We start from the raw sequence: 27,463 nt of genomic DNA, 5'->3' as shown, positions 1-27,463 counted from the left end.
TCATTGATCGAGCCTGCAACTGGGCATGTGCCCTGACCGGGAATCGAACCCCGATCGCCTGGATCCTACGTCAACACTCAACCACTGAGCCACGCCTGGCCGGGCTATCAGGGACATTGATCTGTTGTTTCTTGTAGGGTCGTTTTTGGGTTTGTTATCAAGGTAATGGTGGCCTCCTAAAATGAATTTGGAAGTGTTCTCTATGATTATTTTGGAAAACTTTGAAGAGGATTGGTATTAATTCTTATTTAAATCTTTGTTAGAATTCACCTGTGAAGCTAGCTATCTGGTCCAAGAGACTAGAATAGGAAACATCAGATCCTGGAGAAATAGATTCACTTCCTATTGTTATTTCATTATCTATTTTCTTGCGTGTTTTTTGTTTTGTTTTTAAAGGGAGTTTTTTTTATATATATATATATCTTTATTGATTTCAGAGAGAGGAAAGGAGAGGGAGAGAGATAAAAACATCAATGATGAGAGAGTCATTGATCAGTTGCCTCCTGCACATCCCCCACTGAGGATCGAGCCCGCAACCAGGGCATGTGCCCCGACCAGGAATTGAACCACGATCTCCCGGATCACAGGTCTATGCTCAACCACCGAGCCATGCCCGGCCAGGCTATTTTCTTGTGTTTTAAGCATACTGGAACTTCATGAGATATTAAGTAAATTAAGAGATAGAAAATATAAACAATATAATTTTCTTTATTTCAAATACATAATTATTCTGTATCAATCTTTAAGCCTGAATAAGGAGAAAAATAGGGGAAAGAATTAATACTATTATTTGCTTGATCTTTACATTATTAGGTAACTTAACATTAAAAAACCTTATCGCCATAACTGGAGTTGAATATACACTCTTTGTAGAAGAATGGATTTGTTTACATTCAAACAATTTACAGTGCTTCTCTGGAAAAATTTTACCATAAAGGTAGGTAAAAGCATTCATGGAAAATATCTATAAGTTCCCATTTGTTGTGGTTTAGGATGTGTGTGTTTGTGTGTTTGAAAAATCAATTTAATAGCTGTAGGTACTCTTCCAAATCTATAAAACTGAGTCAATCAGTAGTATAGTCTGACTATAAGAAGGTTGGTAGTGGAGAGGAAGGGCTGGTACAAGAAGGTCCAGGAAACACTAGTTTTTCCAGAGTGAAATTGGCAGAAACTTAATATAATAGAACATTGGCATTGAATGTGTTCTCTTAATTAACACTATCTTTTTTTTCCTCTTTTAGAGAAGACAATTCATTAATTTACTACTTGAAGTCTTAACAGCAGTGGTGTTTCCAATGTTGCTTTTGCTATTCCGTGGAGTTACTGGTGTAAATGTTAAAGGACCTCAGCATTTTAATCCTCAACCCATCGGTGATCTGCCTTCTTTCCTCACAAATCCTCAAGAGTGGGAATTGATTTATGTGCCTTCAAATATTAATGTGGTAAGAGAGATCACTGAGACCGTGAAGAAGAGTTTAAACAGCAGTATAAAAGGTTAGAAATTAAGGTTTTCTGTAAAACTTAACCTTAATTTTTTTGATAGAGCTAAAATAATGTAGAAAAAAGAATAAAGTTGGAAGAATTACACGCCTCAATTTTAAGGCTTATAATATAATTGTAGTTATAAAGACAGTGTGCTATCAGTAGAGGGGTAGACACATAGATCAAAGAACCGAGAGATAGACCTACACAAATAGGCCAGAATATTTTCTTACAATAGTGCAAAATAATTCAATGGAAGGATGATTTTTCAACAAATGTGCTGAAGAATTGGACATCAATAAATAAACCAATAAAACCATACTTAATGCAAAAACTGTATCAAAATGAATCAGATCTAAAAGTAAATGATAAAACATTTGGAGAGAGAATCTTTGTAATGTAGAGTTAGTTGAATTCTCAGACATGACACCAAATGTATCATCCATGAAAGAAAAAAATGGATAAGTTTGACTTCTGATATATAATGTTATTGGTGGTTGCTCTTGAAGTTAAAATATGCATACTTAATTTTCACACTCTACTTAGAAGTAATATCTTACCACTTTATCATAATGTCAAATGATTACCAATATATAGATCCTTTTATATTTTTCTTTTTATGTTGTAGTTTTCAAATCTATGTAAGCTGAAAACCTTACCAAGAAATTTAATAATTTACACATGCATTTTAAATAACTTAAGAAAACTATTTATCTGGATATTTACTATAGCTGTTGCTCTTCCTTTACTCTCGATGTTCCAAGTTTTCTTCCAATATCATTTTCCTTCTTTCTAAAGAAATTTCTTTAATAATTTCTTAGAGCAGGTATACTAGCAACGAGTTCTCTTTGTTTTCCTTCCTCTGAGAATGTATTTATTTCAACTTCATGATCTTGAAGTTATTCTCATTGGCATAAAATTCTAAATTCACAGAAGTTTTTCAACATTTAAAAAATATTTGCCACTTTCTTCTGACCTCGTTGGTCTCAGGAAAAAAAAAAGCAGTCATTGGAGTCTTTGTTTTTCTATAGATAATGTGTCATTTCTCTCCAGCTGCTTCTTTTTTTAAATTTATCTTTATTGTTGAAAATATCACAGATGTCCCCTTTTTACCTCATTGACCCCTTCCACCCTACACCCTCTCCCCGCCCCCGGCCTTCACCACACCATTGTCTGTGTCCCTGGGTTATGCACATATGCATATAAATTCTTTGGTTAATCTCTCCCCACCCACCCCCACCCACTTCCGCCTTCCCTCTGAGATCCCTCAGTCTGTTCCATGCTTCCATGTCACTGAATCTGTTTTGCTCATCAGTTTACTTTGTTCTTTAGATTCCACATATGAGTGAGATCATGTGATATTTGTCTTTCTCTGCCTGGCTTATTTAAGATATTTTCTTTCTTTATTTGTCAAAAGTTTGATTATGATGTTTCTGAGCATGGATTTCTTTTGGTTTATTCTGTATAGGGTTTATTGAGCCTTTTGAATCTATAAGTTTCTTTCACCAAATCTGGAGAATTTTTGAAAATTATTTCTAAAAATTGTTTTTCAACATGACCTTTTTTCTCCTCTCTGAGGACTGTGACAACATAAACGCTAGACATTGTATTGTCCCACTGGTCATTGAGGCTCTGTTCAACTTCTTTCCAGTATTTCTCTCTCTTGTTTAGGTTAGGTAATTTCTGCTGATATATCTTCACTGACTCCTCTGCTACAGCTATTGATCCATAAAATTGTTGTTTTTTTAAAGCACAGTTTTAAGTGATCTCCACCTTCTGATCTACCTTAAGTTTTTTAAAAACAGCTTTTTTTAGATATAATGCACATACCATACATTCACTGATTTAAAGTGTACACTCCAATGGCTTTTAGCATATTTCCAGAGTTGTGCAGCCATCACCACAATCAATTTTAGAGCATTTTCATCACCAAAAATAAGTCCCATAACCTTTAGTCATGCATGACACCACAATTTCCTATCTTCACTAGGATTAGGAAAACAATATACTTTCTTTCCTTATAGATTTGCGTATTATAAACCTTTTATATAAATGGTTTACATATAAACCTTTCTATAGATTTTATATAAATGCAATATGTAATCTTTTGTGACTGGCTTCTTTCACTTAGTATATTGTTTTCAAAGTTTATCTGTGTTGTAGCCTATATTATTACTTCATTCCTTTTCATTGCCAAATTATATCCCATTGTATGAATATACCACATTCAGTTGGTATATCCCTTATCAGGGCATTTGGTAGTTTCTACCTTTGGGCTATTATAAATTATAGTTCTGTGAATACGCATCTATTAGTTTTACATAGACCTATGATTTCTTTTCTTTTGGGTATATACCTAGGAGTTGAAAGAGTACATCATATGGTATGTTTAACTTTTTGAGGGACAGCCGGACTTATCTAAAGTTGTACCATTTTGCATTCTGGTCAGCAGTATATGAAGGTTCCAGTTTTCCACATCCTCACAGCAGTTATCATCTGTCTTTCTGATTATAGTCATCTCACTGGATGTGAAGCAGTATCTCATTGTGATTGTAATTTGCATTTCCCTCATGATTAATGACTTACCTTTATACAGGGGTGGGCAGAACTAGGTTTACAGTTGTGAGTATTCAAAACAGTTTATTCTTGTATTATTAAGTATATGAACAACTGTAAACCTACTTCTGCCCACTCCTGTATATGTTTTATAATGATTATTATTTAAAATTGTAGTAGAACTTTATAAAATACCTAAAAGTGTTTTGAACCCCAAATATCCATTAAGTAGTTATGACACCAATATTTGAGAGGCAGTGTTTTTAAATTTTTAATATTTAAACAGGCTTTTGTCCATGTAAAGTAGTATCTCCCTTCTCATGAGGAATCATCAGACATTTTTATTTAAGTGAGCCATTTTGCCTCTCCACAGTTCGAGGCTTTTCTTCAGAAACTGAGTTTGAGAAGTACGTGAAATATGACTACAAATCTCACAAAGTGCTGGCTGCCATTGTTTTTGACAATGACTTCAGAGACAGCAGTGACCGTCTGCCACTTCAGGTGAGAAAGTTATATTTAAAGTTTTCTAATAATTGACCTTCTAGTTTCTAGAATCTTAATGAATTTGACATAAGTAACCCTATTTCATAAATAAAGAAACTAATTTTCCCCAGAATAAACTACTAGTATACAGTAGGAGTATGAATCCAGACCTGAGTAACTTTAATGCCTGTGCCCTTAATTATTGCATGTTATGCATAAGAGAAAAACTGTATCTTCCACACACAGGGCCTTAGATTTATGGGAAACTTTAACTGCTCAAGAAATGCTTCTAGTGCTGCAAAGCATGGTGCAATAAGTAAGCCTAAGCCTAAAGCAGATGAATCTTCACTAACATAAAACCAGGCATGGGGAAAAAAATCCCCTGTCTTTGAATGAAACAGAATTTAAGTCCTTTCATAAATTTCTAGAGAAAACTCTAAGGCTCAGCCACACTGATTCAGAATTAGGGCATCCATATGCATTGAGAATCTGATTATAGCATAGCAGTGGGAAGGAGAGAGAAAGACAGTGCTTTGAAGTTGTTAGCTCCTTAGAAGATCTTATAGAGATTGTATCCTGGTGGTGATGGAAGTAAGCGGTCAATCTGCAATATGTGAACATGGAGCCAAATTCTAGGTTTAGAATACAGATGCTTGTCAGTAGAAGGCAAGATTAATAAACCACTATTAGAATAGTACATGTTATTTCTATGCGTCCCATCCTTCCGTGACGATTCTGTGCCAACTTCCTTCCATTTACTGAATCAAAATTATCCATATGTTTATATGGATTTAGGCTGTACAGTATACATTGGCTCAAAGTGTCTTCAGCATCATTTCAAGTTTTATTTTTATCACTGATTCACTGTGCAGTGTCCCCAAATATTTGAACTAGATTCCTGACACCAAAATTCCCCAAATTATTTGCTCAGGTGCTTGCCCCCCCTCCCCCAGTTTAAATATAAATATTTATAAGTTTAAGATGTACAAGGTAATGACTTGAAACATGTATATATTGCAAAATGATTACTACAGTAAGGTTAGTTAACATATTCATCACCTCACAGAATTACCATTTTTTGTGTGTGGTCAGAATATTTAAGATGAGTAAGTTCCAGGGATCTAATATACATACAGCATGCTGCTTCAGTGGTCTGTTTTGATGGTTTTCTAAACCAACCTTTTGATGACTTCATGTATAGCATAGACCTTCTAATAGCTACCAGCTTTTACCCGTTTTAGCTGACTTTCTTGAGCAGGATCTTTTGTTTATCTACAAGTGCCCCAATGATCCTAAACCTCACATATGAACATGTCACTGTCCTGATGAAAAGACTTCAGTGACTTCCCATTCCCTCAGGTTCACATTCAGAGTGCTTTGCACAAGATGTATGGCTATCAGTGTCCTGGTACCAGGATATTTTTCTTTTACTCCTTATCATACTTTATGCTCCAGCAACATTTGACTGTTAGAAGTTTCCTAGATACACCATATTTTTTGCTTCTGAGCCTTTGGTCACATTATTTTCTCTACCGTAGTGGTGCTACTGTGAGCTTGCATCAAACTCGCATTCAGCTCCTACATCTATCTCTTTTCTGTCCTTTCATCATAAACTGCTTATTTATTGTTTTTATTAAGTTTATTGGGGTGACATTGGTTAACATGATCATATAGGTTTCAGGTGTGGGTTTTTATGTTACAAGATCTGTATATTGCCGTGTGTGCCCACCACCCAAAGTCAAATCTTCTCCCTTCACTCCCCACCCCGTTCCCTCTGGCAACCACCACACTGCTGTTTGCGTCCACGAGTTTCAGTTTTATATCCCATGTATGAGTGAAATCATATGGTTCTTAGCTTTTCCTGACTGACTTATTTCACTTAAGCATAATATTCTCAAGGTTTATCCATATTGTTGCAAATGGCAATATTTCACCCTTTCTTATGGCTGAGTAGTATTCCATTGTGTACATGTCCCACATCTTCTTTATCCAGTCCTCTATCACAGGACACTTGCAATCCCCATCAAAATCACAATATCATTTTTTAAAGAAATAGAATGAGAAATCATCAGATTTGTACAGAACCACAAAAGACTTCAAATAGCCAAAGCAATCCTGAGAAAAAGAACAAAGCTAGAGGTATCACGTTACCTGACTTCAAATTACACTACAGAGCTAAGAAAATCAAAACAGTATAGCATTGACAGAGAAACAGACACACAGAACAGTAGAACAGAATACAGAGCCCAGATATAAGACCACATGTATATGGACAGATAAGTTTCGACAGTGTAGTAAAGATAATCTCTTCAATAAATGGTGCTGGGAAAACTGGAAAGCCACGTGCGAAAGAATGAAACTGGATTACAGTTTGTCCCCGTGTACAAAAATTAACTCAAAATGGATCAAAGACCTAAATGTGAGACCTGAAACAGTAAATTGAAGAAAACATAGGTACAAAAATTATGGACCTTGGTTGTAGAGAACATTTTATGAACTTGACCCCAAAGGCAGAGGAAGTAAAGACAAAAATAAACGAATGGGACTATATTGAACTAAGAAGCTTCTGCACAGCAAAAGAAACGAACAACAAAACAAAGAGGCAGCCAACCAGATGGAAGATGATATTTGCAAACATTAGCTCCAACAAAGGTTTAGTTTCTAAAATATATAAAGAACTCATAAAACTCAACACAGAACAGGCAAACAACCCAAATCAAAAAGTGGGCAGAGGACCTGAACAGACACCTCTCCCAAGAAGACATATGAACAGCCAGTAGATACATGAAAAGATGTTCAACCTCACTAGCAATTAGGAAAATGCAAATCAAAACTATGAGATACCAAACTGCATATTTTTATTAGTCAAAATTCATATGGGAGCACAGACACCACTGTAGGTATTTTTCAACAGAAGGATTTTAACATAAGGAAATATTTATACATTCACACTCTAGATTTTAGTCAGTCTTGACCAGCATTTCATAGAGTCTAGCTTGTTTACCTGTTTAGGTGAACTATACCCTTCTTGAGCCCTCAGATGTCAGGCCATTGTTGTTGTATACATTTGTATATTCACTATTCTCAGTGCCAAAGTAAGCACCAGGAGGTGCCCACAGTGAAACCCCCAAGTTTCAGACTTACCTCTTTTCCTTTCATTGTACAACAGCAACCCTAGCCCTTCATGTCAATTGTGGTTAATTGCTCCCTCTCATATAGTAACTTTTATAGTTTATTTGCTGGTGCATCCGTGTGAGTAGCTCAGTATAACCAGGTGGTAATTGTACAAGTCTCAGTGAAAGTTTTACTGTGTCCTCTCCAAGAAGTGTTCCCCTTAATCCAGGAACCAATGGCTTTAATGCAGTAGAGTTTAAGATTGTGGGGATGAGAAGTACAAATTCCACAAATGGGTTTATGGGAGCGATGATGAAGGGCTGATTCGACTTCCAAGCATTGGTTCCCATACCCTTATGTTCTAGCTGCTGGGGACCCAGAGCCATATGTCAGCTATTACTTCATGGACTGTGTCCTGTAGAACAGTGTCGCAGATGAACAGAGTGTTGTCCCCAAGCTGATGTCTTGGCTGAAATTTAATAGGCTATTGTAATGTCTTCTCTCAGGCCTCCTGCTTCTGAGTGATATGGAATATAATAAGAACAGTAATCACTTCTTTTAAGTGGTTAAAAGTACAGTGTGCAACAAATTATTCTTTACCTTGAAGACCATTGGACCCATAAAAACTTCACCAGTAAGCAAGGCCCTGAATTTTTATGGTTTTTATACTCTCAATCTCTGGTAAGCAGATGTCTTATCAGGGCGTTTAGAGTCTAGATGTATATGCAAATACAAAAGACTTAAAATATCCAAAACAATTTTGTAAAAGGATAACAAAGTTGGAAGACTTACAGTACTTGACTTCAAGACCTATCATAAAGCTACAGTAATCATTACAGTGTGTTACTGGCATATGATCAACAAATACATCTCTGAGATGGAACAAAAAGCCCAGAAGTAAACTCTCTTTAATACAATTGTTTGATTTTTGACAAAGGCACCAAAAATATTTGAGCAGGGAAGGTAGGGGGTTTTTTTGTTTTTGTTTTGTGTGTTTTTTTTAATATATCTTTATTGATTTCAGAGAGAGGAAAGGAGAGGGAGAGAGAGAGGTAGAAACATCAATGATGAGAGAGTCATTGATCAAGCCCTCAACCCGGGCATGTGCCCTGACCGGGAATCGAACCCCGATCGTCTGGATCCTAGGTCGATGCTCAACCGCTGAGCCACGCCTGGCTGGACTGTTTTTAATATATATGGAAAAAAAACCTTTGGACTTCCCTCACACCACACAAAATAATTGACAATGGATCATAGATTTAAATGTGAAAGCTAAAACTATAATATTTTCAGAGTAAAACATAGATAAATACTGTTTTTACTTGTGAGGGTAGCAAAAGCTTATCGGGTCATAGAAAGCAATAACCATAAAAGAAAAAATTAAGATTCACTTTCATCAATATTAGAAACTTCTGCTCATCAAAATATACTGTTGACTTCTGGTCGGGACAAGATGGTGTGAACCTATTGCTCCCTGGCCCTCCTTGCTAAGCATAACTATAACCCCTGGAAATATGCAGAGGCAAAGAAGTCTGCTGAAAGGTGATAAGAAGGCTGCAAACTGGTTTTAATATTCCAGACCTAGAGAAGCACCACAGGGGCATACATCTTAATGCACCCCACCCAAAAGAAGGCATCCAAGACCCAGCATTTTTGGACCCCCAACCTAGCAATAGAAGGTAGACCGGATAGGCTCATTCCACTCCAGGAACAAATGGAAGCCTCTCTAACATCAGGTGACTTTGGCATAAGGAGTGGACAGGGAGCCCTGCCAACAGTTAGTGGCCAGAGCAAGCCCCACTGCGGTTGAGATAGCACTCCCTCGTGCGTATATACTGAGGCACAGGAGCAAGAGGGGCTCAGACAAAAGTAGCCCAGTCTAGGAAGCTTCTTGGTCTCCACAGGCCCGAGATGCCGCTCATGGCAAGGTACTGGAGTGGGTGGGCCAGTGGAACCATCAAGAGGGACCCAGCCACAATAAGTAGCCAGACCCAGGAAGCCTCTTTGATCCTATGGGCATGACACCCTTCTTTTCCTGCCCAGATACATGAGGGCAGCCAGGGGACAGTGATAGGGGGGCCCCACTACAAGAAGTCTCAAACTCAAGAAGCACACTCTGTCATATATAGGCAGGTAGGATCCTGCTGCAAGTGCCCAATCAGGAAAGCCTCTTCCTTCCTGTGAGCCTAAAAATCCTCTCTCCCCTAGGGAGACACCAGGGAACACAGATGGAATTGGCAAGAAGAACCCAGTCATACAAGAGGTTCAGCCTGGGAAGGCTCTTTGTCCCATGTGAATCCTCTTTCCCCAGAAAGGAAATCCCATTGTTTCCTTAGGCAGCACCAGCAGGAACCAGTGGGAGCTCCAGTGGTACCACAAAACAGAGGCTAAATTAATACTGAAAAGGCTCTGAAAATTGTCATTGAAACCTCAGCCACAAAAGTAGGCCAGTGCCTGCATGCTAAGCTGAAATAGGCTTACTTCCTGATATAATAAGGATTTTAAATATCCAGAGTCTCATAGTATAATAGACAAAATGAATAGGAAAAAGCAGCAAACCATCTGTCGTACCAAGAACCAAGAAAACCACAACTTGAATGAGTAAAGACTTAATTGACATAAACACTGAGATAAATCAGGTTGGAATTATCTGACAAAGATTTTAAAGCATCCATCATAAAAATATATTTCAACAATAAATTAAAATTGTCTTGAAACAGATAAAGAAATAGGAAATCTTAGCAAAGAAACAAGTTTAAACAAGAAGTTATAAACTTAAAACATAATAACAAATAAAACTAGTTGGATGGGCTTAATAGTAGAGTGGACAAAGCAGAGGATATTGTAATACTGGAGAGTACATTTTTTTTTTAATTTTTCAATTTTTCAATTACAGTTTACTTTTTTTAAAATTTATCCTTATTGTTGAAAGTATTACAAGTATCCCATTTTTTCCCCCCATTGAGCCCCTTCACCTCGCTCCCACCCCCTCCCCAGACCTTCACCCCATTATTGTCTGGGTCCATGGGTTATGCATATATGCATATAACTTCTTTGATTAATCTCTTCCCAACCCTTACCCCCTTCCTTCTTCCCTCTGAGATATGACAGTCTGTTGCATGCATCAATGTCTTTGGATCTATTTAGTTTGTCAGGTTCTTTTGTTCATTAGCTTCTTCTTAAAGAAGACCCTTCAACATTTCCTGTAGTGCTGGTGGGTGGTGATGAACTCCTTTAGCTTTTTCTTATCTGTGAAGCTCTTTATCTGACCTTCAGTTCTAAATGATAGCTTTGCTGGGTAAAGTAGTCTTGGTTGTAGGTTCTTCCTTTTCATCACTTGGAATATTTCTTGCCACTCCCTTCTGGCCTGTGAGGTTTCTGTTGAGACATCAGCCGACAGTCATTTGGGTGCTCCCTTGTAGGTAACTAACTGCTTTTCTCTTGCTGCTTTTAAGATTCTCTCTTTGTCTTTAACCTTTGACATTTTAATTATGATGTGTCTTGCTGTGGACCTCTTTGGGTTCCTCTTGTTTGGTACTCTCTATGCTTCCTGGACTTGTAAGTCGATTTCTTTCCCCAAGTAGGGGAAGTTTTCTGTCATTATTTTTCAAATAGGTTTTCAATTTCTTGCTCTCTTTCTTCTCCTTCTGGTATCCCCCCTAATGCGAATGTTGGCCACTTGAAGTTTTCCCAGAGACTCCTTACACTATCTTCATATTTCTGGATTGTTTTCCTTTTTTGCTCCTCTGGTTGGGTGTTTTTGTTTCCTCATATTCCAAATTGCTGATTTGATTCTCAGCATCCTCTACTCTACTGTTGATTCCCTGTAAATTATTCTTCTATTCAGTTCGGGTAGGCTTCATTTCTGATTGGTACTTTATTATATCATTGATGATCTCACTAGTTTCCCTAATAGTCTTACTAGGATCCTTGAGCATCCTTATAACCATTATTCTGAATTCTGTATCTAGTAGCTTGTTTGGCTCTATTTCATTTAATTCCTTTTCTGGAGATTTCTTCTGTTCTTTCCTTTGTGACTTGCTTCTTTGCCTCTACATTTTGGCTGCTTCCAGGTGTTTGTCTCTGTGTATTAGGAAGAGCTGCTATGTCTCCTGGAATATGTAGAGTGGCTTTGTGTAGTAGGTGTCCTGGAGGGTCCAGTGGCTCAGTCTCCCCAGTCACCTGAGCTGGGCCTTCTAGATGCTCCCCTGTGTGGGCTGTGTGCACTGTCCTGTTGTAGTTGAGCCTTGGTTGCTGGTGGCATCACTGAGAGGAATTGACCCCCCAGACCAATCAGCTGTGAGGACCTGCTGCAACTACATCCAAAGAACTACTGTGCTGGAGACACTCCTATGGAGCAAGATTTACTTCAGTGGAGCTTTGGTGTTCACCAAATGCACCCCTTGAGTGTGTCACTCGTGGATGTGGTAGGGTTGTAATCCAGCGTGGTCGAGTCTGGCCACCAGGTACACTGTCTCTGGGGCCTCCCAGGAGGTACAAATTCAGCCTCTGCCAGTGCCTTGCCCAGGGGAACCCAGCATGAGCTCCACAGCAATCCGTAGATGGCTGCTACTTGTGTGGGCTTGGAGGTGCCCAGGAGAGGCCAAGCTATGAACCAGTGCAGACTGCCACTAGTGCCAGGCCTGGGGCCACTTATCAAGCCGTATGGGGCACGTTGAGGCCAGCTGCTGCTTGAGAGATTTTAGAAAGGTCCCAAGCATGAGGCTAGAGAGACCACTTGCATAGAAACGCCACTGGAAATGGCTTGGATGAGCTTGCAAGTAGGTAGGGGCGGGTTCTCTGGGATTCACCAGGGTGGGGCCAAAGGTGTGAGTCAGGTGCTAGAAATTCAAATATGGCTCTGTGGGGGGAGGTCTCGCCAAAGGAGTAATGGCCTCTGCCAGCTGTTCTCTCTGGGAGAAAGCTACCCTTCTACCTCTCACCCCAATTTCAGGCAAGATAGTTCTCCAGATGTCACAGGTTCCTTTCAAGCTGCTGCCCAGCGCTGGAGCTCAGAGGGAGTGCATCTGAGTGAGTCCGTGTGCAGGCCCTTTAAGTGGAGCTACCTGGGACTCCCGCAACCTCTGAGTCACTCAGCCACAATCCCCACTGGTTTTCACAGCCTGAAGTTGTGGGGACTTCTCTTCCTGTCCCTGGAACCCTGGACCTAGGGGCACTGTTGTGGGGGAAGGGACCCCTGCTCCTCCAAGAAACCTCCGCTGCCAAGGTATCCCTCCCAGTTTTAAACCGTGGCACCTTGCGGAGGGACTGTGGCCACAGCTCTGTGTCTCCACCCCTCCTACTGGTTTCATTGCTTCTTCAGTTCCCTCATTGTAGGATTTCTGTTCAGCTAGATTTCAGGAGGTTCTGAGTGATAGTTGTTCTGTATTTTAGTTGTAACTTTGATGTGGTTGTGGGAGGCTATGGTACCGTGCTCACCTATACCACCATCTTGTTCCCTGGGTAGTAAGTTTATCTAAGGAAGTGCAAAGATTGTGCACTAAAAACTACAAAAAATTGCTGAAAGAAGTTAAAGAAGACCTAATATTGTTAAGATGTCAGTACTACCCAAAGCTACTTACAAATTCATCACAATTCCTATCAAAATTTGATCAGCTTTTTGGTGAAAGGAAAAAAGCCAGTCTTCAAATTCATATGAAATTGCAAGAGGCCCAAATAGACAAAACAATCTTAAAAAAGAACAAGTCAGAGGATTCACATTTTTCAATTGCAAACTTACTACAAAGCTATTGTAATAAAAAACAGTGTGATACTGATAGAAGAATAGGAGTAGAGCAATGAAATAAAATCGAGAGTCAGAAATTAAGTTGTATATTTATGGCCAGTTGATTCTTGGAAGTGGTACAAAGACTTGTCAGTGGGAAAGAATAGTCTCTAACAGATGATGCTAGGACAACTGAATTTCTACATGCACAAAAAATGAGGGTAAACCTATATCTCATACAATATAGAAAATTAACTCAAAATGGACTAATGATCTAAATATGGGAGCTAAAAACATAAACTCTAAGAAGAAAACATATTAATAAATGTTTATGACTTTGATGTAACTGTGGATTCTTAGATGTGAAACCAAAGCATAACTAAAAAAAACTTAGACAAATTGGACTTTATGAAAATTAAAAATTTTGTACACAAAGGTCACTATCAACAGAGTGAGAAGACAACTCACAGAATGGGAGAAAATATTTGCAAAAATTGTATTTCTGTTGAGGGTTTAACATCCAGAATAAAGGAAGAGGTTAATTTTCTATATTGTTAATTTTCTATTTGAGTTAATTTTCTATATTGTTATATTTGTTATAATTGTTATATTGTTAATTTTCTATATTGTTAATTTTCTATTTGAGTTAATTTTCTATATTGTTATATTTTATGTAATCCTCAAGGTAACCACAGATAAAATAGCTATAGAATGCACACAAAAGGAAATGAATTGAAACATTTCTGATAAAAAAGTCAAACGGAACACAGAAGACACAGTAAAAGCAGGAAATAAAGAACAAAAAAGCTGTAGGGCACATAGAAAACAAATAGTACAGGGACAGAAGTAAGTCCCTCCTTATCAGTAATTAAGTATAAATGGTTTAAACTCTCCAATCAAAAGACAGAGTGGACAAAAATACATGATCCAGCTATATGCTGTCTGTCTACAAGAGACTCACTTTGTACCCAAAGACACCAAAAGGTTGAAAGCAAAAGTATGGAAAAAGATATTCCATGCAAATAGTAACATTAAATAATAATAAAAGGTTCAGTACTGCAAGAATATATAACAGTTATAAATATTTATGCACCTAATGGCAGACCATCAAAATATATGAAGCAAAAAACCTGAGGCTGTAAGGGAAAATTGACAGTTCTTCACTAATTCTACAGTCCTACAATATTATGAGCTCACTCCACTCATAATAATGGATAGAAAAGCCAGAAAGAATATAACTAAGGAAATAGAGGATACAAACGACACAGTAAACTGACTAGATCTGATAGTCATACAAAATACTCTACTTAACAATAGGAGCATACACATTCTTCTCAAGTGCACACAAGATATTTTGCAGGATAGACCATATGTTAGGCCACAAATTAAGTCTCAGTAGATTAAAAAGATGCCATACAAAGTATTTTTTCTGACCATAATGTGATAAAGTTAGAAATCAATAACAAAAGTAAAACTGGAAAATTTACAAATTTGTGAAAATTAAACACTACACTTTTAAGCAACAAATGTATTAAAGAGGAAATCAGAAAATATTTGGAGATCAATGAAAATGAAAAACAACATACCAAAATTTATAGGATGCAAAAAAGACAGTGCTAAGGGAGGGAAATTATAGCTATAAACTTATATATTAAAAATCATGATGGGTCTGAAATCAACAATCCAATGTTACAACCTAAGGAATTAGAACAAACTAATTCAATTGTGAAAGAAAGAAGGAAAATTATCTGTTTGTAAGTAAATGATCCTGTATGTAGAAACCCCTCAACATTCCACACCAAAAAAAAATAAAAAAATGTTACAGCTAATAAGTACATTCAACAAGGTAGCAGGACACAAAATCAACACTCAAAAATTGGTTGTTTTTCTATACAAAATCAGTGAATAATCTGCAAAGAAAATTTCAAAAACAATTCTATTTACGATTGTGTCAAAAAGAATAAAATACTTTGGAAACACATCCCATGTTCATGAATTGCAAGACTTTAGTATTGTGAAAATGTCAATGAAAGTGTCAATGCTACACAAAGCAATCTACAGATTCAGTGAAATCCCCATCAAATGTTGTTTTTTCCCCCCAGAAATATGGAAACCCATCATAAAATTCATATAGCATTTCAAGGGACTCTTAATAGCCAAAAAAATAATTTTGAAAAAGAACTAAGCTGGGGGACTCAAACTTCATGATTTCAAAATTTACTACAAAGCTGCAGTAATCAAAAGAGTAACCTTCATTGGCATGAAGACAGATATTATGGACCAATTGAATAGAATAGAGAGGCCAAGAGTAAAACCTCACATGCAAGGCCAAATGATTTTTGACAAATGTGCTGAGACCATTCAATGTGGAACAAACAGTCTTCAACAAATGGAGCTGGGAAATATGTATATCCACATGTGAAAGAATGAATTTGAGCTCTTACCTGACACCAAATGTAAAAATTGACTCAAAATGGATCAAAGACCTAATTGTGGGACCTAAAACTATAAAGCCCTTATAGGAAACATAGGACAAAGCTTTATAAAATTGGATTTGGCTATTATTTTTTGGATAAGACACCAAAGACACAGGTAATAAAGGAAATAAATTGAGAAATTGGACTTCACAAAAATTAAAATTTTTCATGCATCAAAAGACACCATCCTCTACTTTAGGAAGTTATGTGAGAAGAATGGCAGCATGAGAGGTCCCCTTGGTCTCTCCCCATGAAGTTTCAAAATTTGAACAGCTATAATTCAACAAGGATTTCCTGCTCAACACACAAACATCTGAGAAATCTGTGTGTGAAACATCCAAAGGTGGGCAACTGGGAGAAAACTGAGAGGAGGGAAGGGAGAAGAACCAAGAAGGTACCATAGACTCAGCCCAGAGCTCATTGTGGGTTTCTGGAGAGGGAAGAAATCAGGTTGTAAATGGCACTCCTTTCAACCAAGAGGAGCTGAGAAGTCAGTGAGCATTCCTGCTGGAGTGGTCAGTATGCACTATGGCTGAACCCAGTGAACTGGGCAAGATGAAGCACAGAGATATGACTACGATTGTCTGGAAGTCACCATCACCAGACAGAAAAACAAAGCCACAGAGGCTGGCTGCCTCTCCTCACTTCCCCAGAGCTAGCAGCAGGCTCCAGAAGAAGCTGTAGCAGTGAGTGTGGGCTTGCAGAGCACATTATCTGCAAATGTGAGAACTGGAACCAGAGTAACTTTTTCCCCCCTGAGTGACAGGCCCAATCTGTGGCTAAACCCAGGGACAACTGGAGATACAGAGGGGAGGCTGCTGAGGTCTAGCAGTCACCATTACTGGGAAAACAAAGCCACAAAGGTACTGCCAGCCTCCCCCAGCTTATCCCACCCCCATCCATCTAAGTTGCATTGCCAGGAGCATCTGGCTGCAAGGGACTGGGATTTTATAGATTTGAAACACCATTGCTTACCATATTCTTCCACAGCCATGGTACCCTAAAGATCAAGGAGCCCTGATCACAGAAGAGATACTTCCCCAGGGAACACATCTTTCGCCACCCCAGAGATCTGAAAAGCTAAAGCAGGGCAAGAGAAACTAAACATCTTGTGCTTCAGCACCATCTACTGGAAAACAGTAGAAAAACGTACCAATCTACTAGAGAAGTGCCACTCACACATAGATGCATAGACAGAGAAGGAATCCATCAAATACTATGTATAACGAAGGCAATGAGGCAGTTCAGAAAGAAAAAGAAAAAGCTCCAGAAAAGAAACTGAAAGACATAGAAATGTGTAATTTAAATACAGAGAATTCAGGATTGCAGTTCTGAAAAAACTCACCAAGACAAAAGAAAACATAGGCAGTTTAGTGAGCTCAGAAGTAAAATCAATGAACAAAACAAGTACTTTACCAAAGAGATTGATAATGAAAAAGATCCAAATAGAAATTGTGGAGATGAAGAACTCAGTAAAATAAAGAACAAACTAGTGAGCTTAAGAAATAGAGCTGACCAGATGGAGGATTTGGTGATACAGAAAATAAAAATCTAGAAATGATGCACATAGAAGGAGAGAGAGACTTGAGAGTAAAAAAGAAAGCAGGAACTCTGGGAAAACTATATGACTCCATCAGAAAGAGTGATATAAGAATAGTATTCACACCAGAAGAAGAAGAGAGGGAGAAGGGAACAGACAGCCTGTTCAAACAAATACTTCATGAGAACTTCCCAAACCTATGGAAAGAACTAGATCTTCGAATCCAAGAAGCAAACAGAACACCTAGTTATATCAATGCAAAAGACCTTCTCCAAGGCACATTGTTTAAAACTGTCAAACATTAATGACAAAGGAATAATTCTCAAGGCAACTGGGAAAAAGAAGACAGTAACCTACAAAGTATATCCCATTAGATTATATCAGATTTCTCAACAGAAACCCTGCAAAGCAAGGAGACAGTGGAATCAAATATTCAAACTACTGAAAGAGAAAAATGATCTGCCAAGAATAATATATCCAGAAAACTTATCCTTTAGATATGAAGGACAAATACTTTTCCAGACATACAGAAGCTGAGGTAATTTACCACAAGAAGGTCTCCATTGCAGGAAAACTCAAGGGGGTTATTTTACCTGAAACAAGAGGAAAACCCCCAAAAAGCTAAGATTACCTACCTGCAGACAGAAGCAGGATATTACAACCCTTTTCAGAATAGGGCACTATACACTTAAATATCACATAAAGGTTAAAGAAGGTAAAAACATTAAAAAAGAAAGAAGAGAATAGCGACTGTAGTTTGGAAATTAACTCGCGGCATAAATAGGGATAATTTGTAGGAGGAAAAACATATAAAAGGAGAGGGTAAAAGTCTGAATTTGCAAAGGGGGATTTTAAGATAAGATGCAATCAGAAGGAAAAGGACTGCTATATATATGAAACGTTTGTTTGCATTAACCTAATGGGATCCAAGCCCACGCATGCACGCGCGCGCACACACACACACTGACATACATAATTTTTAAAAAGAGGAAATAGAGGGGAAAATTGTAGAATACCATCCAACTAAAACAACAGATGAAAACAAAGGAAAAAGAACCAAGGATACACAGAGCTACCAGAAAACAAAAGGTAAAATGGCAGAAAGAAATCCTCATACATCAATAATCACCATTAATGCCAATGGACTGAACTCACCAATGAGAAGGCATAGAGTAGCAGATTGGGTAAAAAAACAAAACCCAACCATACATCTCAGCTGTAAAGACAAATATAGACTCAAAGTGAAATGGTAGAAAATGATTCTCCAAATGGCATCCACAAAAAAAGCAGGTATAACCATAGTTGTATCTGAGAAAGTAGATTTCAGTATCAAAAGGTAACAAAGGACAAAAATGGACGTCTTGTAATGATAAAGGGGACACTGCATCAAAAATACATAACACTGCTCAATATGTGTGCACCCAATCAGGGATCACCAAAATATAAAGCAGCTACTAATAGAAGTAAAAGGAGAAACTGACAAAAACACAGTTGACAGCTATGGATAGATCAGACAAACAGAAAATCAGTAAGGAAATAGCTTTAAATGACACATTGGACCAGATGGACATAATTGATATTTATACAACCTTTTGTAACTGAACAACGACAAAAACCCAAGTTTCAAAGACCATCCCTCCTCCTGCTCAAGCCCACTACTCTTAAAGGGATAGGGTGGGTAGGCCGTTTTTCTTTCCAATTATCTTGCTAGCTTTTGGCACACTCAGTATAAGAACCTCCCTCTTTGCCATCATGGCCAATGAGGTTGACTCCCTGGCTGGCTGGCTGGCTGACTGTTGACAGTAACAACTCCCCGCTTTCACAACTCTGAACTCTTGTCGTCTTACAAGGGTAGATGGATGAAGCTCATATCTTCTGTAGTTTCTTCCTGCTGTCAGAGGGTGTAGTTTTACCTATCCCAGGGTCCGGAGAGCCTTACTATCTGCTAAAAGAAGAGGAGGGTCAAGAATGGAGGGAAGCCTTTACACGAGGGAGGAGGATTGCTGTCTTCGGAAGGCAGCATACACGGCGTCTAGAGGATGGCACTGCTGAACAAGCAAAGCTGGAAGACTGCTTCGTATTTCAAGAGGTGGTGTTGCAGCTGGGCTTCCAAAATGAGACCTGTTGTGCCAACAAGTGTTTAGTGCAGGTATGCCTCATAGTGCAGGGGAAATAGTAGTGAAATCAGAAACTGGAGAGACTAAAGGGTTCCCATGGTCTGATCATGAGCAGGGCTTTGGGTGGCACACCCAACAGCCGGATAAGTTTGCCCAGGAAATCACTGCCTGGGAAATGCAGACAAAGCATTATCAGTCCAAGCATGGGCATAAAGTGTAGCAACTGTCAAAAAAGGTAATAAAAATAAAAAGTAACATTGCCACTTAGTTTTGGGAAATGCTGTCCCTTTCCAAAAGAGGAATTTTAAATCTCCTTCGAGAGTACAGGTCCAGGTTACCCTTGCAGTATCAGCAGCCGCAGCGAGATCCGAGGAGTCCTCAGGTGGTGCCCACTTTATCCATGTCTGGTGGATCCATGGCTTGATTCCCGTGAGCTTTAGGAAAGAGTGTGTTGTCAACAGGACGTCATAGGGACTGGTCCATTGCTTGGCTGACTGCTGTTCAGGATGGTGAGCCTTCCAGGTCTTTAGTAAGACTTGGTCTCCCAGCTGAATGAGTATAAGGGCTCATCCGATGGGTAGATGGGCCTGCAGTGAGCAAACTTGTGCAAAAATGTTAGTGTTTGCCTTAGATGGTGTAGAATATTGTTTGATTTTTGATTCATGTTCTAAATCTAAAGGAGGTGTTCCTAAAACAGAAACTTGGGTCCCCTATAAACTATTTCAAAAGGGCTTAACGTAAGCCTGCTTCAGGGTGCTACCCTAGTCTGGAGCAAGGCAATAGGGAGGGCCTGGTCCCATCCCAAATGTGTTTCCTGGCAGGTTTCCACTAGGGTCGTTATTATATGGTTCCTATTCTCAGTCTTCCTCATAGATTGGGGTCTCCAAGATGCATGTAGTATTCATTGAATCTGTGGTACCTGTCCTGTCTTCTGGGAGATTTCTGAAGTGAGTGATGGTCCATTGTCACTTCGAATTCTGTGAGGAAGTCCAAACCTAGGAATTATTTCTTTGAGTAAAAGTTTTGCAACCTCAGTTGCCTTCTCAGTTCTAGTGGGGTATATGCCTCTACCCATCCAGAAAAAGGTATCTATAAAAACTACTAAAATTTTAAAGTTTCCTATGGTTTTAGGCATCTGTGTAAAGGCATCAACTTGCCAGTCCTCAAATGGACAGATCTTTTTATATTGTACCCCCTTTCCTGTTGAGGCATATTTTGTCTTAGGATTGTTTTTGGCACCTGAAGGCTTGGATAATCTTCTGAATGGTCCTTTGTAATGAATACCCTTCAGGTGTAGTCTAATGAGATCCGTTAAAGCATCCCAGTAGTGGTGGTTTATAAGGTAACACTTGGGTTGTCTGATAAAATGGCCTGATGTTTTTCCATGTGCCCTGCCTTCAGCTGATACCCTCCTTTCTGTTCCAATAGGGTTAGCACCTGGTGTGGTACAAATACTGTGGTAGGTTGGCCAGAGTGAATTTCTCTACTTGCTGTAAGATGTCACAGGCATAGCAGCCATCCTTATGTTGTGTGATCTAGTTTCTTTGAGAGATAGGCTATGGGGTTGAGGGGTATTTCCCTGGGTCTGGGTTAGTACCTCAAGCCCAATTCCTTTCTTTCATTAATGTCTAATTTGAAAGGTTTCTGTAAATCGGGCAATCCTACCACAGGAACTGACAGTCTCTTGTGCACTCAAGGGGTTCAGAGTCTAGTCATTTCAAAGAATTATACAATGGTTTCACTATAAGACTAAGGGTTTGAATCCAAATTTGGCAAAACCCTTAATCCCTAAGAATCCACAAAGCTGCCTTCGGTTCTCTAGGATTTTTGTTGTAGTGATGGCTTGTTTTTGATCAGGCATCAAGCTCCTTGTGCGATGTTTAAGCTGGAATTCCAGGTATCCACCTCCTGTTTGCAAATCTGGGCCTTGTGAGGCGATACTTTATACCTTCTTTTTGCCAAATAATTCAGAACTGTGATGGTGTTGAGCAAACAGTCTTTGCAAGTATTGCTAGCTAATAGTAAGTCATCCACATACTGTAGAAGAATTCCCAGTGTCAGCTAAATATCCCTTAAATCTTTCACTAACATTTCCCCAAATATAGTCAGGGAATTCTTGAATCCTTGTGGCAACACAGTTCAACAATATTGGAATGTCTCTTTAGTTTCTGGGTCCTGCTGTTTATTCAAAGGCAAATAATAGTTGAGCCTGTTCATCTATTGGGATGCAGAAAAAAAGCATCCTTCAAGTCTAAGGCTGAAAAATCATTTGCGATCCCCAGGCACTGTGGTCAACAAAGTATAAGGGTTGGGCACCATAGGATGTACGTCCTGGACAATGTCATTTATGGCCCTTAAGGTCCTATACAAGTCAATATTCATCAGAGTGAGCCTTTATGGCTGGCAAAATGGGAGTTTTATAGGGAGACTGGCATGGCAGAATTAATCCTGATTTTTAAAATTTCTACAATACTGTTGAATTCCTTGTAAAGCTCCCTTTTTAAGGAGGTATTGTTTCTTCCCGTGGGATTCATGCCCCTTCTTTTTGGGTAATTTTTACAAATTGGATGTTAATCACCCTACCTGGGATTCTGTCAGGCCAAACAGCTCAATAAACTTGCTCATAGATCTCAAATTGGGAGAGTTCACCTCTGGGTCCTTCTGGGCAAGTCAGGAGCACCTGGAGCTGGAGAGCATGTTCCCAGGGGACTTCTAAACATAATTGTTGCTTCTCAGAGGAAAAAGTTATTTGTATATGCAATTTACAAAGTAAGTCTTGGCCCAGCCATGGAGTGGGGCAGTCTGGCATGTAGAGAAAACTAGGCATACATTTTTTATCCCCAAGCTGGCATTCTAGCAGTTGAGGGAACACCTGTTTTTATAATTGTCTGGTCTCTCCAGTAACTGTCACTGCAGCTGAACTTTCCTTGGTTAGGTTTGTGTTTAGCCCTGAGTATGCAGCTCCTGTATCTACGAGGAAGTCAGTCAGCTTGTTCCCCACTGTCAGTTGTACCAGGACCCCTGTGGGGAATTAGTAATAGGTCTGGAGGTGTCTAGGAGAGCCCCTGGGCCTCCTCCTTCATCATCAGAGTCGTCATTCCTTTCTAACATTTCTCAGCGGGGGTTTCTGCCCTTTTTCTTTTTCTTCTTGAGTTCCAGGCGGTCCTTTCTCCAATGGCCCTCCTCTTTGCAATAAGCTCATTGACTGGCGCCTATTGGGTCTTTCCCTTTTCCTTTCAGGTCCCGTCTCTCCTCCTGGTTTCCTGCACTGTTTCTAAGAATATGGCGGTCCACCAGCTGGGGGGGATTCATTTCCTACACCCCATCTAAACATTGGAGCTTCCTCTGATATCCAGAGCACTTTGCCCAATAAAAGTCATGTTTACCCTCCAAACATTTTCTGGTGCCAGTGAGTCACCATCAGTGTGCTTTCAATAGGCCTGATAGAGCCTTTCTAAGAATTCAGGATACTCATTTCATTTTCATTGAACTGCCTGTATCATATTGGGCTCTTTTGTTTAAGCACCACTCTTAAGCCCTTCCAATATGCACCTTCTGTAATGTTCTAGGAAGGCAATGTCCCCACTCTTCGGGTCCCAGTTGGGCTTTGTCAAGAGAATTTCCCCAGCTGGGTTGGGAGTCCCATTGTGATTCTCTTGATGGAGACAATGAGCCTCTTCACTATCCTTATCTATAAGTAGCTGCCTTTCATCTGCCATTAGCAGGATGTTAAGGAGAGCCCAGTTTGGATGGTGAGTGGCAAAAATGGAAGTGAGAAGATCTGCCATTTTCTGAGGATTCTCCCTATATGAGGGGTTGGAATTCTTCCAGTTCAGTAAATCTAAAGTGGAGAATGGAGTATGGGCCCAAAGTAGCCAGCGGGCTGGCCTTCCTGGTTTATTCCACCTGTAGGATATTGCCTCAAAAGGAATTGTCCTGCTCCAGATAGGGATGCTTCCTGGCCAAATTGGGTGCCTTCCTGGGTCTTCCAGTGGGGAGACCATTCCTTTACATACAGGGGTGTGACTGTCACCCCTTTTGGCCCTACCTCAGGGGCATATGGCAGTTGGGGTGGTGGGGTTGGAAATCCTCCTGCTGCTAGTCCTGGGTCCCCGGGTTCAGGGCATTAAAGAGACTCATCTCCTCACTTTCCTTTTCTTCCTGTGTCTCACTGTCAGGAGGGGTTCTGAATCCAATTCCCTTTTCTGCATCATTAAATTGTTCCCTTTCTTTGCCGAGTCCTTATTGTATAAAGACGTAAGTGCCTGGACATGAGGGATTTCATCCCATTTCCCTGACCTTTGAACCATTTAGAGGCAACTTTTCCCCATAGTCTAAACTATATATAGACCAAGCAGTGTTACTATAGTAAACCAATTCCTTCTTAGTCATTGGAGTATAGCTGTACGTGGACCAATTCGCTAAAATTTTGCCCAGTGGGCTCCCTTCAGGGGTCAAAACAGAGCAAACCCTCATGGCATGAAAGTACAAACCCAAAAACATAACCATAGAAAGACCAAGACAAAGTAGGAACATATGAACAATACTTGGATCCATAATTACATTATTTCAAACAAGTGCTCACAAGCAAGTCTTAGCACGTTCTTGCCATCGATACCACAGGCAGTCCTGACTGGACCCAAATGGTATGAACCCCAAGCTGCATGAAGCCCAAGTAGCAGGAATAGCCTGCCAACCAGTACGCAAATGCTCCTAACTGGAGTCAAGTGGCACAAAGCCCATGTGGCACAAAGCCCAAGCAACATGGATAGAGGACCCCTGGTGTGCACGCCAGTTTGACTTACCCAGTCCTAGAGTTAATCTCTTCCCCCCCAAAAAACCTGTTTTCTTTCACCAGCAAAGCATTTCAGGTGGCTGATACCCTGAGAAGGAGTGTAGGGAAATTCCCCAAGAATAGCTGTCAGCACCTGCTGGGAAATCCCCACAGTTCCACTCTCCTGGGGTTGGCCTGCCACAAGCAGTGGAGACCCCAGCTTGAGCCCCCCAGGACTTACTGAGGCCCACACTGTCCCAGCAGAGTTGTCAAAAACTATAAGAATGGTTGACTCCCATCTCAAATGCCAACTCCCCTTTCCTATTTAAAGCCTACCATTCCTAAAGGGATAGGGAGGTAGGGCTTTTTTTTCTATCCAATTATCTTGCTAGCTTTTGGTGTGCTCGGGCCCTGTCCATTAATATTTCTACCTTTTGATGTGCTCAGTGTAAGAACCTCCCCCTGCACCATCTTGGCCAATGGGGGAGACTCCCAGGCTCTCTGACTGACTTGTCTATGGTAACACTTTCATCCCAGAACATCAGGTTATACATTCTTCTTTAATGCACATGGAACATTCTCAAGAAGAGACCGTATGTTGGGACAAAAAACTAGCCTTAGCAAATTAGAGAAGATTGAAATCATCATAAGCTTATTCTCCGACCACAGTGCTTTGAAATTACACATCAACTGCAAAAAGCAAGCAGAGTTTAAGTCACAAATATGTTGAGATTAAACAGCATGCTACTAAAAAATGAATGGGTCAAAGAAGAAATAAAAAGTGAGATCAAAAGATATATAGAGACAAATGAAAATGACAGTATGACATATCAACACTTCTGGGAGGCAGCAAAAGCAGTAATAAGAGGTACATTTATATCATTATAGTCCTGTCTCAAGAAACAAGAGAAATCATAAGTAAACAACCTAATATTACCTCTTGAACTAGAAAAAGAACAAAAGCAACCCAAAGTCAGTAGAATAAAAGAAATAATAAAAATTAGAGCCAAATTAAATGAAATAGAGAACAGAAAGACAATACAAAAAATTGATGCAACAGGGAGCTGGTACTTTGTAAAGATTAATGGAATTGACAAACTCGTGGCTAGACCACTAAGGAAATGAGAAAAAAGACTGAAATAAACATAATCAGAAATGAAGTTACCCCAGACACCACAGAATAACAAAGGATCGTACAAGAATACTGTGAAAGACTATATGCCACCAAATTCAATAACCTAGAAGAAATGGACAAGTTCCTAGACTGAATAAAGAAGAACTAGAAAATAGAACTAAATAGACTGATCAACAATGAGGAAATTAAAGCAACCTCAAAAATCTCCCAAAAGTAAAAGTTCAGGACCACATGGCTTCCCTAGTGAATTCTACCAAACATTCAATGAAGGCTTGATACCTGTGCTTCTCAAACTCTTCCAAAAAACTGAAGACGACGCAGTACTTCTTAACACATTTTATGAGGCCAACATAACCGTGATACCAAAACCTGCCAAGGATAACACCAAAAAAGAAAACTACAAACCATTATCTCAGATGAATATGGATGCAGAAATCCTATACAAAATACTAGCAAATCAAATAAACCAATACATCAAAAAAATAGCACATCACAATCAAGGGAGGTTCATTCTAGGGGCACAAGGATGGTTCATCATACACAAACCAATGTAATACACCTCATTAACCAAAGAAAGGATAAAAATCAGGAAATCATCAATAGATGCAAAAAAAGCATTTGATAAGCTACAGCATCCATTTATGATTGAAACACTCAATAAAATGGGTATAGAAGGAAAGTACCTCCATATAATAAAGGTCATCTATGACAAACCCTCAGCTAATAGACTCAGTGGTGAAAAACTGAAAGCTTTTCCTCTAAGAACAGGAACAAAACGAGGATGTCCACTCTCACCACTCTTACTCAATATAGTACTGGAAATCCTAGCCAGAGCAATCAGGCAAGAGAAAGAAAGAAAAGGCATCCAAATTGGAAATAAGAGTAGCAGAGTTGTCACTTTTTTCAGATTACATGGATTCTTTATATAGAAAACCCTAAAACTATTAGAGACAATAAATAAATGTTAGAGACGGTAAAGTTACAGGATACAAAACCATTGTACAAAAATCCATTGCATTCCCATAAACTAACAAAGGAATTTCAGAAAAAAAAAATGAAAAAAAATTCTTTAGGAGTTGCAAGGAAAAGAATAAAATACCTAGGAATAAACTTAGCAAAGGATGTGAAAACTACAAAGCTTTATTAAAAGAGATTGAAAGACAATGAAATGGAAAGATCTTTAGTGTTAATGGTTAGGAAGAGTTAACATAGTTAAAATGACCATGTTACCCAAAGCAATGTACAGATTTAATGCAATCTCCATCAAAATCCCAATGACACTCTATAAAGAAATAGAACAAAAAAAAAATGAGATTTTTATGGAAACACACACACACACACACACGGATAGCCAAAGCAATCCCAAGAAAAAAGAATAAAGCTGGAGGTATCACGCTTCCTGACTTCAAATCATACTACAAAGTGACAGTGATAAAAACAACACGGTATTGATAGGAAACACACACACACACCCAATGGAGCAGAATTGAGAGTCCAGAAATAAAACCATATGTATATGGGCAAATAATTTTCGACAAAGGAGGCAAAGTCATACAATTAAGAACAGAAAGCCTCTTCAGTTATATGTGCTGTGAAAATTAGAAAGCCATATGTAAAAGAATGAAATTAGACTTCTTTTTGTCCCCGTGTATAAAAATTAACTCAAAATAGATCAAAGACTTAAATATAAGACCTGAAACAATAAATCACGTAGAAGAAAACATATGGACCTTGGTGCTAAACTTATGGACCTTGGTCTTAGAGAAGATTTTACGACTTGGGTTCCAAAGGCAAGGGAAGTAAAGGCAAAAATAAATGAATGGTACTAATATCAAACTAAAAAGCTTTTGCACAGCAAAATAAACCGCCAACAAAGCAAAAAGGCAACCAAGCGATTGGGAGAAGATAATTGAAAACAACAGCTCCAACAATGGATTAATATTCAAAATATGTAAAAAACTCATACAACTCAATATTGCAAAAACAAACAATACACTAAAAATGGGCTGAGAACCTGAATAGATGCTTTTCCCAAGAAGACATACAAGTGGCCAAGACAT

At 39.0% G+C, this 27,463-nt stretch overlaps 1 protein-coding gene across 1 annotated transcript in view; it reads left to right on the top strand.

The window, feature by feature from the left end:
* Positions 1–806: 806 nt before the first annotated feature.
* Positions 807–27,463, top strand: part of LOC308554459 (phospholipid-transporting ATPase ABCA3-like) — a 244,167-nt gene continuing 217,510 nt past the window's right edge. Inside the window, exons 1-3 of the mRNA XM_081131699.1 lie at positions 807–937; positions 1,242–1,494; positions 4,412–4,539. Coding sequence (XP_080987825.1) covers positions 878–937; positions 1,242–1,494; positions 4,412–4,539 — 441 coding nt within the window. The 5' untranslated portion in view covers positions 807–877. The remainder of the gene's footprint in view (positions 938–1,241; positions 1,495–4,411; positions 4,540–27,463) is intronic.

Source organism: Miniopterus schreibersii (genome assembly GCF_964146895.1).
Source record: "Miniopterus schreibersii genome assembly, chromosome: 3".
In the NCBI taxonomy this organism is placed as follows: domain Eukaryota; kingdom Metazoa; phylum Chordata; class Mammalia; order Chiroptera; family Miniopteridae; genus Miniopterus; species Miniopterus schreibersii.
This window is presented reverse-complemented; position numbering and strand designations above follow the sequence as displayed.